The sequence below is a fragment of the Diachasma alloeum genome, unplaced genomic scaffold, assembly GCF_001412515.2.
Source record: "Diachasma alloeum isolate Michigan unplaced genomic scaffold, Dall2.0 Dall_scaffold_00336, whole genome shotgun sequence".
Classification (NCBI taxonomy): domain Eukaryota; kingdom Metazoa; phylum Arthropoda; class Insecta; order Hymenoptera; family Braconidae; genus Diachasma; species Diachasma alloeum.
Window position 1 is genome coordinate 165,714 of NW_021680475.1, and position 18,234 is coordinate 183,947.

General features: G+C 35.8%; 1 protein-coding gene across 5 annotated transcripts in view; it reads left to right on the forward strand.

The window, feature by feature from the left end:
• The window catches only part of LOC107040447 (rhophilin-2), a 56,461-nt gene that overhangs the window by 26,226 nt on the left and 12,001 nt on the right, over window positions 1-18,234 (forward strand). For 4 of the 5 annotated variants that reach the window (XM_015260535.1, XM_015260536.1, XM_015260538.1 and 1 more), the window contains 3 exons: window positions 9,781-9,896; window positions 11,929-12,057; window positions 17,175-17,250. In XM_015260535.1, coding sequence (XP_015116021.1) covers window positions 9,781-9,896; window positions 11,929-12,057; window positions 17,175-17,250 — 321 coding nt within the window. Of the gene's footprint in view, window positions 1-6,395; window positions 6,685-9,780; window positions 9,897-11,928; window positions 12,058-17,174; window positions 17,251-18,234 lie in introns of those variants that run through there. The other variant, XM_015260534.1, reaches the window with a different exon arrangement.

Consider the following 18,234-nt stretch of genomic DNA (forward strand, 5'->3'; position numbering starts at 1 on the left):
TGGGAGGTAATGGCACCCCATTGGAAATTGCGCGCCGTTAACGTTAATGGGCTATTGAGCCGGTGTTAGATAAGTTTACACATTGTTCTGGAGACGAGCTTAATTATGTTCTGGGTTATAATTAACCCAGTGAATCAGCGCATTCACGAGGTTCTTATGCTTCATCGTTCAACGACCAATCGTTCTCATTTGTTTGTTTTATCAACGAGGGGAGGAATGCAAGGATTTAATTATTTGGTTAGACGGCGAAGAGAACGAATTCATTCATAGAAAATAATCCTTTATCTTCTATTAAAAAACAGATGAAACGCGTTCGGTCGTCCATCCATTTCGTCAAGCTTACGCTGGACTTAGGAATACTTCAAGTTTATCTTAGCTTGAAAAAATTTTCTCTTAAGATTTCTTTCCATCTTAATTATTAAGCTAATTAGAAACAATTTTTAAAAATATTATTTAAAAGGAAAAAATATGAAAATTGAATGGATAAATAAGTAAATGATACTTCTGTTATTCTTAAAAAAATCATCCACAAGTAATTTTTATTCCTATGTTTGGGGATAACGGTTCCATTTTTTGTTCAAATTTAAATACAATGAGAGAATATCAACTACTTTTTTGACGAATAAATAGATACCTAACGATCATAAATAATATGCATAAACCACTCGCTGGTGTATGCGCGCGCGATGCGCGCCCCCTGTGCTAGTTTGGACCACATGAATTTTCTATTGGAATCGAACAAACGATTTATTTGAAGCAACTAAATGATTTATTTCATATAAGTGAAACATTTTCGTCGAAACAGTTCACTACTCTGATAAAAACATTTAGGAGGCTTACACGTATGAAAAAATCGTATAGAAAGTTTCTGTACGGATTGCGTATAGAAATTCTATAGCATTTCCGTATATGATATTCGGACATTTTTATACGAATATTTTGTATATGAATTATTTCTATACACAAATTTTTACATAAATTTTTGTTTTCATACGAAAGATGTCTAAACGCTCCAGAGAAAAACGTAGAGAAATGTCGCAACTCCATACGAAATGTTCCTATACATGCGGTAATGGGTCGTATAAAATCAAACTTATAGAAATTTTATAGAAATAATTTGTATAAAAAATATTCGTATAGAAATATCCGAATATCATATACGAAAATCCTATAGAAATTCTATACGCAATCCGTATAGAAAATTTCTATACGATTTTTTCATACGTGTATTAACTATTAACACGATTCGTTAAGGATATCCAAGCAGGGGAGAGTCGCGCAAAATCGGACGTTTCGTGATCTTCTCTAGTTGGAGAAGATCTCAATGTCCCATTTCGTCCGGCCCTCCCCTAGTTCAGGCAATTTTTTTTTGGGGGAAAACTCCTTCAGAGTTTATAGAATAGACCAAGAGTATTTTTAGCCGCAAAATCAATTTCAGTTTCCGAACATCTCTTTGAGAAAACGATTGTTGAAAAAATTAAATTTAACACATTGCGTCTATATGAGCTGTATACTCCCACATTCAGTTCAAAAATTCATAGTCTTAAAGCGTTATACTTACACCAACGAGAATCAAGTGTGAAATTGAATAAAGTATTATTTCCAATACTCTTTGCCGAAATTTTCGGCAAATATATTCATTAATGAAAAATCCGAAAAAGTATGGGGATGACAAGATTTTCAATTAAACTGAAATCTTGCTTGAAAAAAAGTTGCTAACTTGAGTGAAGTACTTGCATATCCTTAAGAGTTAGTGAATGACACTAGTACTTAAGAATCCTTGTCAACAGCAGCCAAACCGTTGCACCTTTTCCATCAGCGTAATGTCCAACGAAAATATTATTAAAATGAATAGAAAATTAAATAATCATCATTTTTATTCGATTCATGCGTTATTTCTCTGCAGGTGTGTGTCGTCCCTCAGAAACTGTAAAAGGTACTCAAATATCCTCAGTGCCATATTCCCCCAACTGATTGCTAAATTATGTCACGAACAAGGGGTAGTATGTGAAAAATGCAGGCACGGAGAAATAAAAGTATTTCACAGTGTGCATGTTCGAAATATTCCCCCACTTATTTGTGTTTACCTCGGTTATGTCCTCTCCTTTCTCCCATGAACGTTGCAACGGCCCCAAGAACAGAGGCCCCTGTGCGACCAGACCGACACTGGCTGACCGCTACCAACGGCCAGTCAGTTGCCACCGTGGTCCAGCTGCTGACGGGTCACGTTCCAACCCCAGATAAAAGTCACTTTACACGTGTTCGGAATTGTTTGCTTGTGATAAAGAATTTTCAATTCGAAAGTGAAAATTGTAAAATGATTTCACGAAAATGTTGATGCATTAATTTGTTAAATATCATTAATGGACTGAAGATTATTCCAATCAGTGTTTCTAATAATTTTTTTGTTTCGCACACGAGAATAATTTTTTACCAACTTGTTAAATTAATAATGATTTAATGAACTGAAGATATGTGAGTGCCAATGAGAAATGCACTCTTGTGCTGAAGAAATAAAAATGCAGAATGAAAATAACACTTGCAGTATACGTGATATGAATAACATCGGCCATTTCTTAAGGATTTCCAATCGATTAATCTCTGGCGACAGGCTACCCTCCTCACCCCTCCCCCCGCCGCCCCTTCCGCCCCTCAGCCTCATGGAATTTTCCCCTTTTGATCCCGGGAATGTTTCCCCCTCGGTATTCTCCTCCGTACTTGACCAATGTTTGAGTACATGCGACAAGACGATATAAACCGGTCGCCTACTTTCTTGCTCAATGCACCTTCTCCCGTGGCTTCTTGGGCATGTACATCAAACCGGAAGCCTACTCACGCAGCTGTCAAGACACTCTTCAGGAGTTGAACAACGTTGAAACAGTTAGGTACTTCAGGAACGATTGCATGGGGCATTCGAGTGTCGTTTCAAGTAAATTATTTAATTTTTAGTTGAGGAATAGTGCGTTCTGTCACGAGCCCTGAGGACAATTTTCTAGGTTTTTTTCTCTTCCTCTTGTCGTGAAAAAATTGAGGTAAAAGATGATGTTACTTCATTCTTCCTGTTTAGTGTATAATCATTGGGTTTTACGCAATTCGTGGTGTTTACGGGGAGTATCTTCGTCAGTGCTGACATTTGATCCTTTCAAGTTTATAGAATTTCCGCATTCAATAACTTTCCATGCTGCGATGAGAAAAAACACGTTTTTTGATAAGCACGTCTTCACTTCTATCAGGAAACTCATGGCTCGAAAATTGACAGGAAGAAAATGTCTTGGACTGAGAAACAAAAACTTTCGTCAAGAGATTTTGTACTTGTCCTAAAGGCGAGGATAATTTGTTTATGACAAGATAATGATTTCTCAAACCGAGGCTAGTTGAATCAAATTATTCAATAGGTTTTGAGTCTCAAATTCCAAATATTTTAATACTGAAACCACTTGACTTGTTTCGAGAAGTCATTTTCTTGTTGTGAACAAATTGCCCCTCATCTTGAGTAAGTACACGAGTTCTTGACGAACAGTTTCTTTTCTCAGTGTGAAATATTTCCTTCTTATCAATTTTCGAACCATGAGTTTCTTGATGCAAATAAAAACTTGCTTCATTCAAATTTAACGCGAAATTGTAGTAATTGTACTGATCTTACAGGATTTTCACCAAAGCCTTATGCGGAGAGAACAATTAATGAATAATTATTGTAATATATAGATAATCGGAGAGTAAAATTGCGCAGAGAAAAAAATTAATTCCTAGAGACTCTTGATGCTAGCTTAAGTTGCCCTTAAAATAATAGATTTTTTCACTGAAATCTCAAGGGAAAATTCTCAAAGTTCAGAATAAAAAATCATTGAATCTTCATGATTAAGCGGAATAAAGAGAAATAAAGGAAAATTCTGTTGCATTAAATGCAATTAAATTCAACGAAATTATCTGAAATTCACGATAAGAGTTCTGATTTTCAGGTTCACATAACTATAAATTAGAGAAAAACACGTATTTTTAGCATTCTTCACTCGTTCAATTCTAGAATCGGGAGTTTCTAGAAATTAAGGGTTCTCCTGAATACGAAAACTTTATGTTCTCTGTATGTGCCTCAGGAATTTTTTAAAATGAAGGTAGAAATGTGAGGGAACGAATACATTTTCCTCTTTGTAACGGAATTTTTCGCGAACGAATCGTAAAATTTGTGAGTTTTTGTTGAAAAGTGTGTAAACGATGGTTAAGTTTACAGTATTTTTAGTGCTTCTTTTTGGGTACTAAAATTCATCGTTCGGTAATTTTTACTTCAATCTCCCTCATGATTTTTTGAATTTTTTTCTTCATGCCGTAAAAAATGTACTGAGTCTTGTAAATATTACAATATCCTATGCAAAAAAACCACAAGGATATTGCAAATTTCAATAGACTTATTATATTCTACAATATTCTTGTGGAATTACAATCTAAAATATTTCATGTTTGACTGAAGTGATTGTATTTCTCGCTAGTTGTCTGGTATCTGGATTTTCACTCCAATTTTTAATAAAAATTCACTCAAAAACATCTAGAAAATTAAAACAACGTGAATCATATAAAATTCCTACACATTCTGTTAGTCACAAATCAGTTAATTTCTCGGATATTCATTACATTGTAATTTTACGGTTACACGCCAATTAAATTATTGATAATTGAGAAAATTCAAACAATTGTTGTCCATAATTTTCAACCTATGACAAATTTAATTGAATGGGAGGTTCAGTGTTCACGATGACTTGAAGAATTCAATCTTTCATTGAAAAATCAAAGATCGCCTAACATCAAAAACTGTATTTTGTTGAATTTCCAAGATTAATAAGAAATTCCACGAACGATCTAAACCTAAACCAAATTCAAATTCACAACATTGAAAAATAAAATACAACTATTACATAGATTTTAAAAAAACTAAGCCCGTTTTCCCTATGCCTTCCATAATAATCTCTTCATATTATGGAGATTATTATGAGATTGTTGTTATAGACATTATTATCCCCGATTGTTTCAAAATTGTCGTATGTAATACCACAAGAGCTTTAAAATTATTATCAGGGTTTGTTGCAAACAAACGAAGGAGGCACGTTCTCAGGTTAATAAAATTTGACTGAATTTTCCGGAACAAGACCTTGCTTTCGATTTAAGGGGAAAAAATCAATGGAATTTCACGTTTCTCTGAAAATTCAAGTAAAGTCCCATTTTTCTAGCGGCAGAAAGACAGAAATTCCTCAATTTACAGCAATTTTCAAGTGAAAATGAATATTCACTGCCAAATTCTCTTGAATTTTCAGGGAATTCCTTTAAAATTCTTGAAACTCCAGCATTTTTCAAAGGAATTCCCTGAAAATTCAAAGAAATTTGGAATTCAAGGAGAGATGTCTCTGAATTTTCCAGATTTTTGATTAATTTTCCGCGAATAATTAAACTAAAATTTAGTTCCCTCGCATGTTCCCATGAAATTACGAATTTTCAATGACAAAATTCCCTGACATTTCAGTGGAAATGTTACTTGTTAGAAACTTCAAGTCTCTTACCGGAAATTTCAGCGAAAAATTTTCAACAGTGTACCAGTGGCATTATCAAAAATTACCAGTTGAACACCGCATTGACTCCCTAAAATAACAGTGGAATAGTGCAATTCCATTGGCTGAAATTTGAATGGGAAGTTCTCGAAGCAATTCTCAAATACTGCATGTGTAACGATTGACATCCACACGTGAAAATACTCTCCAAAACCGACGCCAACCAAATCAAGACTCCACATCCGTTATTCACCCACCTGACAATCACCATTCCCACCGCCCCTCACACTGAGCCTCATAAAATGCCGTATGGGCGTGAAATCGAGTAGCGAACCATCAATTGTTACATTCGTAACTCCGGCCATGCAGGGGGAGCGCAGTTGATGCAGGTGCGGAGGAGAGGGCTATAACTTTAATCCTATCAGTACAGTGGTCAATAAGGCACAGTTTCCTGTGTGTAGAAAGCGTGCCCGCGACACAGAGGGGCCATCCGCTAAAACGGCCGTAAATGCCCGTCTCTCCTTCCTCTTTCACCACCCTCCTCCACCTGCTATTCAAAGCCTGTCTTTGTATATAAATCACTATCGACATAATCGCAATTTTTTGTTATCGCACGATGCATTTGTCCGGCTGATGCGCTCGTCAAAACAAGTAGCTCAGATAATATCGCATGTTTATCTCTCATTTCAGTCCGAGGAATGTCAATCAAATTGCCTGAAATTTCTCCTGCATTTTTGTTTCATTTGATTTCTCGCATACCCGAAGTAATTTGAATTTTATGTCCCAAATTCCTGTCCCCTGACGTCAGTATTTGCCTCAAAATCCGTGTGTTTACAATCGTCAGATCAGATGATACACCTCAGCGCCGAGTAATGTGAATACAGTAAAGGAATAAGAACAGTCATACCGGGGAAACGATCAGATACATTTGGAAAAGGGAATAAGTGCCCATTATGTAGTGTTAGCGGCCATGTTGAAGTGGGTGCATCACTCGCCGTTGACCGGGGATAATGTGACATCGCCAGAGGTGCAATTGGACAAGTCCCAAGTGACAGTTGAGGAAAACGTTTGCAAGAATAATGAGAATACAGAGTGTAAAGAATTAAAGGAAGCTGATATAACGCTGGACACTCCACGACGACGTTTCGGGGTAAGGAATCTGGCCCATTTGAAAATACATTAGGATACGAAATTTCCTACTTTTCAATTACGAAAATGAACTGCAGGCCTTCTTTCTACAATCGTCGTAATAGCTCGCGACCATTATCCGGTTTGAGCGAACGAGTTTTCCAATCGATACCTGGAATTTTGTCCCTTCACTTCTATTGCGGTGGATATTGTACCAACACCTGTTGATAATATTTAAGTCGCTGCCACTTCCACTGGCATTAGTTGATTCGTTAGTTTTTACTTTTGGATTTTAGAGGGGCTTGGACTCTCGTCGAATCTCAAAGGGTAACATTAATTCCATATATGTCGCAATGGACATGAGAAAGGACAAGTCGAATTGGTTCAACGAACTGTCAATATGCACACGCACTAAATTGCGCAAATTCCCGGTTGGAAATAGACTCCAATAAAACTTTCACTAACAAACCTGTGATTTAATGTGAATACGAAGGAAAAAATTGAATGACTCTCGTCACTTTTAATTCCTTCCTGAACCGTATTACGTATCATTGGTTGACGCACATGCGGCTCGAGTCCGCGGAGACGTCCCGAGGAAGTCCAATCGATCGTAACTAACAGAAACTTATAAGGAGACATGACACGACTGTGAAAACGCAACTCGTTATTCAATGCATCGAGAAACCCGGAACATCGCGGGTTCCATCCTGGGAGTTGGGTTATGAAACTGTCGACATGGAAATGTTGAGGATAAAATTGTCATTTCCATATTGCGCAGTGTTGTGTTATGGTTTGCCGGGGATTTTTTCATTTCTTCAGCTCAACACCCACTTTGTCATTTACGCGCTGTCAATCATGGAGATACCTGGCTCTTATTTTTTTACTGCTTGGGTAGATTGTTTTACTGGTGTAGTTCTGGGCGGGTTTAGGGGGATTGAATCGATGGCACTTTCTCAGTCTGGGTGTTTGGGCAGCATTGCAGGACTTTTTATTAATTAGTTGCAATTCATTTCTATAAATATTAAGCTTAGTTCAAATAACCCGAGAGATAGATACTGAAGAATTTTTAGTGAAAAACAGAAAAATGGAAATCTCTGGAAAACTAGTTGCAAAAAAAATTGAATACCTCATAAACTAGTTTTCCGATCCAGTTTATTTAAAATTTGAACCATTGCAATGATGAAAGGAAACTTCATGCAAAATTCCAAGTCAATATGTCGATTTTTTCGAGGAAATTTCTCGAAAATTTTATATGAACGGGTATACATATTTTAATTGATTACAATAGCAGACAACGAGATGAATATTTTGTAAAGAAAATTATTGCGCTCGGTGGAATGGTTCTTGATATATTTGCGAAAGACTATTTTAAAATAAATGTTAAGAGCTGGTCCCCATTGATGCCTATAATCTGACAAAATTTAAGATTCTTTGGACTCATTAGCCCTTCAATTCTTCAATTTTCTAAACATTGACCACCGAGTGGTCATATTCATTTATTTAATTGGACAATTTTAACGCTTCCGCTCGGAAAGAACGAAAAGCCAATGCACGGAGAAAAAAATACCGGAGATACCGGAGATATCGGAGATACCGGAAATACGGAGAAAAAAATTGAAAAATTACTGTGCTTGCACGGTAAAATGGGTTCATTTGGACGGATCCGGAAAAATTACGCACCGGAATTTTTGCTGCGCGCTACAGGAATTTTTCTCGGATTTACCGCGAAAAATTCGTGTACTCCACAACAAATTTTCTGGTGCTGGCACGGGAATTTTTCTGAGTCCGTCCAAATGAACCCAGCACAGTAATTTTTCTGGTATTTTTTTCTCCATGTGGATGTTGATTTTTCTACAGTTAGGATTTCTTTTATAACAATTCTTGGGCACGAATTTTATGAGGTTTTACCTGAATTTTGTGATTGCAATGGAAAAGAATTGATGCCCAAGAATCGCTGTAGAAACCAACGTAAGAGGAAACTTCTAAAAAATCAATAACTATTGATTTTTTCCATATATAACCGACGCAGAAAGCTGATCGAATTATTAATAAAATTTCAAGAGAAACCTATTAGAACTTCAACGTAAGTCTTATAAAATTCCAACAAGAAGTCAAAATTTATGTGGAATTTATTTCCATAGCGATTGTTCTCGTAGAAATTCTATAGAATTACCTAGAGACAGATATTTCAATTGTATAATGGTATCGAATAACGAAGGTGTAGTGCTGGAAATGACATTTCTTACGTATACACTGAATGCAATTCGTTTTTAACTATTAAGGCCAGATTCCACCAGCTCCGGGTAATGAACACGTCAAAAAAGAAAACGATAAGAAAAGAAGTAAATTTGAATGTTCGATGGATTATTTTACCCGAGAGAGTATCTCAAATTTATCTCAGAAACAAAAAATAAAATTTAATCCCAAGGTTAAACCGGTGTTAATTCAAATGGGGCTACAGGATAAATAAAAAATTATTCTTCAGGTCAAATATTGAAAAATTATGACTCCTACGATATAATTGACCCCGATTATAAATTTTATCCTGGGGTTTATTTGGATAACAGGTGCAACCGGGCCTAAATCTATTTTTGTAACAAAAATTTTTTATCTCTTCGCACTCTCTGCACGTTTGGCCGAAAAAAATCCTGTTCTGATAATTTTCAAAAAACAGTTTTCTTGGCACAAGTAAGACGTGTTTGAGAACTCTGTCGTTTTTCTCTCAGCGTAGTGTGTCGTTTTTCCATTAAGTTACGACTTTACAATTTATTTTTTAATATGTGGAATAATGTAATGCAAATTATTCACTTAGAATAACGGGCGATGCATTACATTAAAAATATGTTAATTCGAATTGTCACGTACGTGAACGCCTAATAAACGTTGAAATGATCCTAGTTTCCACGTTCAGTTAGCTTCCACAACCGTTAAATGTCCGTCATACCATGCATTAAACTTACTGATGATAACTATGTGTGCCATCAGGAGCGAATCCTCTTCTCAATATTCTCCAACGGTATTAATAATTCGTTGGTTATTTTATGGATATCCAGCCTACAATGCCTTCATTATGTCGTTATGCTCAATAATTATATTTATTCGATGTGTATGGTTACAGGGCTCGGACCCCAGAGTCGCTACGTGCAGAGGTAAATTGCAGAATAAACGGAGCAAACTCAATCAGGAGATAAATAAGGAATTGAGATTACGCGCTGGGGCGGAGAATTTATTCAAGTGAGTCAAGTTGAGTTATAAATAACAGATGGAATACAATTGTATGAATTCATAAATTACTAGGTAGAACGCGCGCGCTCGTCGGGTACCTCATTTACTTGCGAGAAGCTTCCTTTTTTTCATTCAGGTTTTAACTGTATTAAATTTCATTCTCATAAATGCATTATGAAGAAGAATAATAAACAGACGAAAACTCGATCGATAATAAAGATGAATGATAAGTTGAAAATTAATGAATAATTTTAAATCTTTCATCAATTCCCTTTCACTTTTCAAAGTGATCCGCTCAATACTCGTACGTGGAGAAAAATTTTCTAGAAAAATTCATGTGCTAAACACCGTAAACGAGTCACAATCCGCACATTTGGAAAAATTATTGTGTCGCACCAGACAAATTATGGTACCTCAAGAATTCTTTCGGTGCTGAACGATAAGTTTTCTGGTGCAGTATAACAATTTTGCTTGATTTTTTTTCTAGTGTAATTATTGGAAAATGCAAAGAAGTATTTTTTTTTTTTTTTATTATAAAAAGAAGTTCTATGAATCGATTATCTAGAAAAGTGAACGATTCCCTTGAATTATTTAGGAAAGCCGAGAATTCTCTAGAGAACAGACTAATCAAATTGGGTTTTATCAACCATTATTAATACATTCCTCAATTTGAGCAAACGAGCTTTTCAGTATTCAAAATAACTGAATAATTGTCTGAATTTTTCTTGAATGGAAACAACAATTCCGTTCCTATAATTTTTCAAGAAGCTGGAGAATTTTCCCGGTTTTTCAGAATTGTGAACATACATCCAAGTCAAAAAATAGAACGCAATCAAATTTATGCTATTCACGAGAAAAGGGAAATGGAATTAATGGAAATTAATGAGAGTCATGAAAGCACATGATGAATGAAAATCCAAGAAGAAATTATTTATTTATTTCACGCATGGTAATCACGAGAAAATTAACAATTCTTGGTAGTATTCATCTCCGAAATTTATAAATATTTAGCGAAATGTTGCACTATGACAATTTAATCGATGTTGTGAACTTATTTCTGCGCAATCTCTTTGAATATCCGGTTGAATTAACCGGTTGAATTAACAGATCACAGAAAAAATAACTAGTGCAATTGACCAATTTGAAAACGCAACGCATTGGCCAATCATAATTGAGGATTAGCGATCCGGTTGTTTCGATACATGTCGATATAAAACAACTCCATAACACTTTCATCTTTCATAGATAGGATCCATCGGGTGACATTGAATTGATAATTATCTCCATCATAAAAGTAGAACATTGGGTCTACGCTGTTAGAAATTTTTCGAAATTTCATGGAAGATATAGTAAATCTCAGGAGAGACATTTAGAATCGGATTTAGGGGTAAAATGGTCATGAAATTTCAAGTTTTAAGTAGAATTCACGGAAATTTATGGGATTTCAATGGGAGGGAGATGGACATTTCACAATTTGATTGAATGTCCAGTGGAATATGAATACTCAGAAATAAAATGACTTGAATTGAGTAGCGAAGTGATCAAACGGTCTAAGTCGATTTTGGTTATTGGCCAGTTTGCAGTGAATATCTCGAAATCTAAAGGAGATGGCAAAATTTTTCTCATAACCTTTTTAGTAGCACTCAATACGCTCTACAAAAAAGTTAATTATGAAAATTTCGCTATCTCCCTTAAATTCAGAAATATTTCTGAAAAGCTCAACTAAAAACTAAATTGATTTAAATCGTTTGACTACTTCGCTACTGAATGTCCAATTCTTCCCTGAATTTTCTGAATTGCCACAGAATAATTGAACTGAACAATCAAGTATTTTATTGATTTCCGGATCATTAGACCAGAAAATCAATGGAATATTTGATTTTCCAATGACAAGATTTTCTGAAAGTCCAGTGGAACTTGAACGCGATAAAAATTTCCGCAATTTGGCACGGAAAATCCGGACGAAAATTTTTACCATCGTTTATCAATTCATACGTCTTGGATAATAGAATTCATCCGGAATTTAATGCCAATTTTTCAGAGCAACCACAAACCGGAAATTGAAGGAGACCGTTGCCCTCGAGCTCAGCTTCGTCAACTCGAATCTTCAGTTACTCAAGGAACAGCTGGCCGAGCTCAACAGCTCTGTTGAACTCTATCAGAATGACGGGTGAGTTATCGTGTCAATTTAAAGTGAAAAAAAAACACGTTGAAATCGAAACACTTGAGTTTGTATCAGAGATAAATCCGATTACGATTCAATCTTGTTAGGGAATTCCTAGGTATACAAGAACATCGCCAAGGTCACGTGCTTCTAATGATCCTATTTTCAACTTTAACTACGCGGTATGTTTCACGCTGGGGGATTCACCTGAATAACAAAATCCCGGGGTTCATCTTCATAATTTCCTCTTCGGAGAACTATCAAACCAATTAGAGTTGTGAACTCGTAATTAATGGAATGCGAAGGAATTATCTCAATTATTCTCCGAGGTTCAGTCGTTTATCCCCGGGTAGAAGTCAAGGTCATGAGTTTTCGAATCACTCGATCTACAATCCTAATCATCCAAAGTGCGTCATGTGTTCAATGGAAAGTTTGCACCCTCCGGAATGAAATATAACCACCTGGCCTTTCTGTTCTCCCCCGTTCCAGTATTCAAGAGCACAAAACCCATAAAAAACTCAAGGTTTGCATTAACCTCGCTAGATATTCAACAGTGATAGGAAGAAACTGTAGCACGAACCATGCTACCAGCTGTTGTAAATGTCGTATACCCCCTCGGTGATACCCAAGACAATGGCCAACGGTATGAGATACGGTGTTTTATATAACATGTGTCGATACTATTTTTATTTTAGCTTTGTTGCCTTTTTTATTGGAGGATTGAATCATGAGGCATTCTCATACAATTTCATGATCGTTTTATCTTCGCTATTTTTCCGTAAATATAAAACTTGCCGTGGAAACGGTGAAGTTTTCTTTAGAAATATCGAGTGTATGCACTCGGTCATCAGACAATATTATGGTACAATTTTCCGAACTTTTATCTGAGAATAGAATAGTGAGGTATTCTCATATAATTTCGTGTTCATGTCTATTATTTTTCAATTTGTTTTTTTTAATATATGAGGAAATGCAGTTTTAGATCTGAGGGACCACAATATTTTTCTGTTCTTCCGGTCTATTGTAGATTTAAAATTTCAAGATAAAATTTTCGTAAAATATCGAAGGTATGTAATTACTTCATCCCCAGAGAAGTGATGCGTTCCAAGCAATTGGAATTTTTCTGTTCTCCTTAACAACAGTTTTGTTGGAAATTGATAAACTTAAATATTTTTGCGTACTGACCTTCACTTTTCCTCGTCCGGGGATTGGTACTGGCCCTTCCTCAAACTCGTAAAAGTGGAAATCACTACGGAAAAATATCGTTCACGGCTAGTGCCATGGGGTTTTTTTACTTGCGTGGTTGGCCAGTCCTCGCCTTCGGCTCGGACACCAACTCCGCGCGAGTAAAAGACCCCATGGTATTCGCTCTGAAATATAGTATACTTCAATAGAAATGTTTCAATTATATAAAATAGATCACTAATCAATTTCAAATAAATCCTGCACTGCAATGAAATTAACAATTTATTTCACCCAAGTGAAGGATCGTTCCTTTTTTTCACCTTCTGGGTAATGATTTCATTCACTGAGAGAAAAATATGATTCTTCTGACTATATTCCATCACCATCGAATTATAGTCAAAAAGTCCTCAACAATTTTTCATGGGTTACGGTAACTATGGCCGGAGAAGTAATTACTACAATGGAATGTAGTCATTGCAACTATTTTATAGTTCTCCTCACGATAGATCTGTCGTGGTTACTTTTGAACTTTGGTTAGTTTAACTGCATTTTGATTTGCAAAAATTACGCTTGCGAAGTTACTATAATGTGATGTGCCGCATACAAAAAAAATTGTATCGTTCACCAAAACTGCCTCAACTATTTTCTTATTGTCAATCGAACTTCAGGTTTTTCTCTCAGTGTTTATAGCTATAAAGTCTATATTTGGATCATGATCACATTTTTTATTGTTATTTTATTCTTTATGTGCCATTTGAATAAACCGATATATTCGAGTCGAATAAAGTTTATGTACTCTAAACAAACCATTTCGGTGCACCTCACACCACCACAGTGGCACTTCCTTAACTTCTTTTCAGCGAATAAAATCACGAGATATTCTCATACATTTGCATGACTGTGTCGTCTTTATTATTTTTCATAAATATACAACTGCACATGGAAAAATCTTTTCCGTCCCGGCGAGCACAAAGTTACATTTCCCTCCCGCTTCGCGGGAGGGAACTCTGACTTTGCGCCTACGCCGAGACAGAAAATCGCGTTCTAACCACGGGAAGTAAAATAAAGGACCCTCAGCCGCGTGCTTACCAACCTCGCCTTCGGCTCGGCTGGTAATTGCACTGGCGGCTGAGGATCCTTTATTTTCCCACCCTAGGTTAGAAATATACTATAGTTTTAAGAAATCTATTCCTAATTTCCACTAATTCTCCACTAAGTAGAATTACCTAATTTTACTCCGACACTGGGAAAAACATATCATTCTGCCAATCAAATTTCTTTCAGGCGAGAAGTTTAGTGAAATTTTGTGTAGAAATTACGGGCATTTGTTTATCTGCAACAAATTTGATTGGCTGAATCATATTTTTTAAACATCGGCTTCATTCGAGAAAACAACATTCAATTCATTCCTCACTGTAATCACCTCCTAGGTACGAGTTTGTGATCAATTGATGGAAGTAGAAAAGTTCTCGACTGGAGATTAAATTAGGTTAAAAAATATAACTTTTCCATTTGATTTAAGTAAATATATCTCAAGAAGAAATAATTGATATTCACCGTAAGATTTTATTTATTTGAAATTGGTTCAAGTATATAATACTTGTTCCAAGAAAGAAACATCTCAATAAAAATAATTATTCTGTCAGTGTACGTTTTATTGATAGAGTCCTCAGCATAGAAGACTATCACCAAAATTCTGGAGCAAAATTCCTAAGATTCAGAATTCCTGTCTGATTTTTAAGATAACAATGTCTCTGATGATTGTATAAGTGACGATGTCAATTGATTTTAAGATTCTGCTCTTGTCGAATTGTCTAACTGACTCCCCAAAAAAATAGTTATGTATCTCTACGTATGAAAAAATCGTATAGAAATTTTCTATACGGATTGCGTATAGAATTTCTATAGGATTTTCGTATACTATATTCGGATATTTCTAAACGGATATTTTTTGTACAAATTATTTCTATGCGATTTCTATAGGTTTAATCCCATACGACCCACTACCACATGTATAGAAACATTTCGTATGGAGTTGCGACATTTCTCTACGTTTTTCTCTGAAGCGTTTAGACATCTTTCGTATGAAAACAAAAATTTATGTAATAATTTAAGTGCAGAAATAATTCCTATAGAAAATATTCGTATAGAAGTATCTGAATATCATGCACGGAAATCCTATAGAATTTCTATACGCAATCCGTATAGAAAATTTCTATACGATTTTTTCATTCGTGTCCTTAAAAACTAAAGCTTTTTCATCTTGATTACCTCGGAAATCACCACGAGCTCTAGTGGTGGATCTGGAGGAACCCAATCCTCTGAAGATTCGATATTTCAAGATCAAATTTTTCAGGAATATTGAGTACGCACTACTTCATCATCCAACACCATAATAATCTTTTTCTAACTTCTTTCGGAGGCAATAATAGGCGCGAGAGAGCGTTGTTCATGCCATGGTTATGCCTTTACCTTCCCTCATTCGACGTAGCCGTATAGTTTGCCGGTCCATCCGCCATGCTTCGGTTCCTGGGTCACTGTCCGCCTACTATATATCCCCATACCAGCGGATGTTCTCTTTATGCACGCCTCTGTTGCCTCTTCACAACTCCTTTTTTCCCTTATCTCTTTCTTGATTTTTTTAAAATCCTCTATTCCACCTCTGCGTTTTTCGCGTGAGTATGAAACCTGATGGGTGAGCTTCGTAGATTGGCCAATCTCACTGGCATCGAGTTAACTGGAGTGAGGGTACTATCAAAACCGCAGAAGATTATTGCATCGGATGTGGATCAAAAGCACGTACACGAGAATTTGTACTCTTGATTTTTATGTCTGAGGGGAATAGTGAAATGGAAATTCTTGTCTGGGGAATGATTTCCATATACAAATTCAGTTGAACACTTGACGACAGTTTTTATGGTCCCGATGATATTCATATTTTTATAGCCGGCAATTTGTGACGTCAGCGTTAGAAGTGATAAACATGAAAAGATGTTTTTATAGGTCACTATTCTTCAGCCCCATATGGAAGAAAAAATATTGAATATTGATTGATATTCTTGAATCAAGAATATTACACCAATATTTTCTTGAGAGTTCTCTCTTCGTTTCAACAATATTTTTCTTGAAAATTAATAAACTCATTTGAATCCAGGCAATATTTATTTATATTTTTTTAAAACCATGTTCAAGTAGGAATGAAAGCTTCATTATGAACTATTAGAGTGAACCCAAATTTGATTCAAATGACCTTTATTTAATTCAAATAAACCACTTCAGTAGCGAAGCGGTAAAATAGTTCAAGTCGCTTTTGACTATTGACCAGTATTCAATGAATATCTCGAAATATAAGGGAGATAGCAAAATTTTTGTCATGACCTTTTTTATAGCCCTTAATTCGCTCTATAAAAAAGGTGATTACGAAAATTTCGGTATCTCCCTCAGATTCGAAGATATTCTGGGAAAACTCAGCCAAGGGCTAAGTCAACATAAACCGTTTTACGTTCTTAACGTAAAACGCAGTATTTGGCATAATTGCCAGACTAGAAACTTCGTCATCCCAATCAGCGCAAATGTCTTTCAGGTCATTGGTTTTTTTTATCATTTAATGGTAAACGAACCAGTGAACAACGATATCTTTTTATCCCGCAAGCGGTGCACCTCAAAAGACATCGGTGTCGCCACTTTGTTTTTGGACGTTCCTCCTTTTCCGTAAACTGACGATTTTATAGCCGAAGTGAACTCTCGTATAAGTTTTGTAACGGGAAGCCGAACGAATACGGGACCAGGGCAATGATTTATCGGACATTTAACGAATGCCACGGGCCCAAGTGGGTCACGGATCTCTCTGAAAATACGAAAAAAACATTGGCATTGTGGGCTTTAAATACCGATGATAGATATTGTGTTTTAATTTTTTTTATGGTTCCTGTTTTCAGGACGGAGCCGATCATGCCGATGATCCCGCTGGGCCTCAAGGAGACGAAAGACATTGACTTCCGGGATCCATTCAAGGTGAGCGTTTTTAAGATGAATCAAATACCTGGAGAAATGATCGATTTGAATCAAACGAAATTTTTTTTTCTACATTTTTTCATTCATTTTAATAATATTTTTGTGGGGAATCAATAAACTCATATATTTATGCAAATGAAAATGTTCTAATTGTATGACGGCATTTGAATATTAAGGGGTAACAGAATGCGATCAATTTTTCAAATTTTTCAACAAACTTCCTGTTCAAAGTTACCGATATTTTTACAAATCAAAGCACATTAATCTCCAGTAGGCGATGATGAAGGTCAATGTGCTCTGGTTTAAAAAAATACTGATAACTTTGAGCAGAAAAATTGTTTGAAAATTTCGAGGAAATGTTGGCCTTCTGTTACCCCTTAAAGGGTCTCTGTAGTTGGGCAAAGAGGGGATGGGCGCGCGGATGTAAATTAATATGGAGTGTAAATTAAAGAAATTAGTGAGGTTATTTTCGAGTGAGATGAAACACAGATCATGGGGTATGTTGCATAACGCAGACATCGCGCAATGTATTTTTACCGTAAATTTATTGAACAAGTCAACGATGGAGTCCAATGAGGCTTCGTGCCCGCATTTTGTAGGACTTAATATAGATAAATATAGCTTTCTTTGCTGGCTAGTACCGTGCTAACAGTGTGAGGGGTAAGGGAGAAATTGACGTTCGTAAAGCTCGTGTATAAGGCGCAATTTGAATAATTAATTCAACACAAACGGAACGATAAAGTTACGCAATTTTTTAAATAATTCCTTTTTCACAATTCTTGATTATAATATATTATATTTTATTATCTGTTACATATTTCGATCCCTAGCGCCATGTCATATTTTGCCCCTTAAGTCACACGAATAAGACGGAAAGGGGTTTTATATTTTGTGATCATTCATAATGGAGGAGAAGGGTGGATTGCCTAGAGGGTGATGTCACACTATAATTAACAAAAATAACTTGAGATGAAAATATAGAAT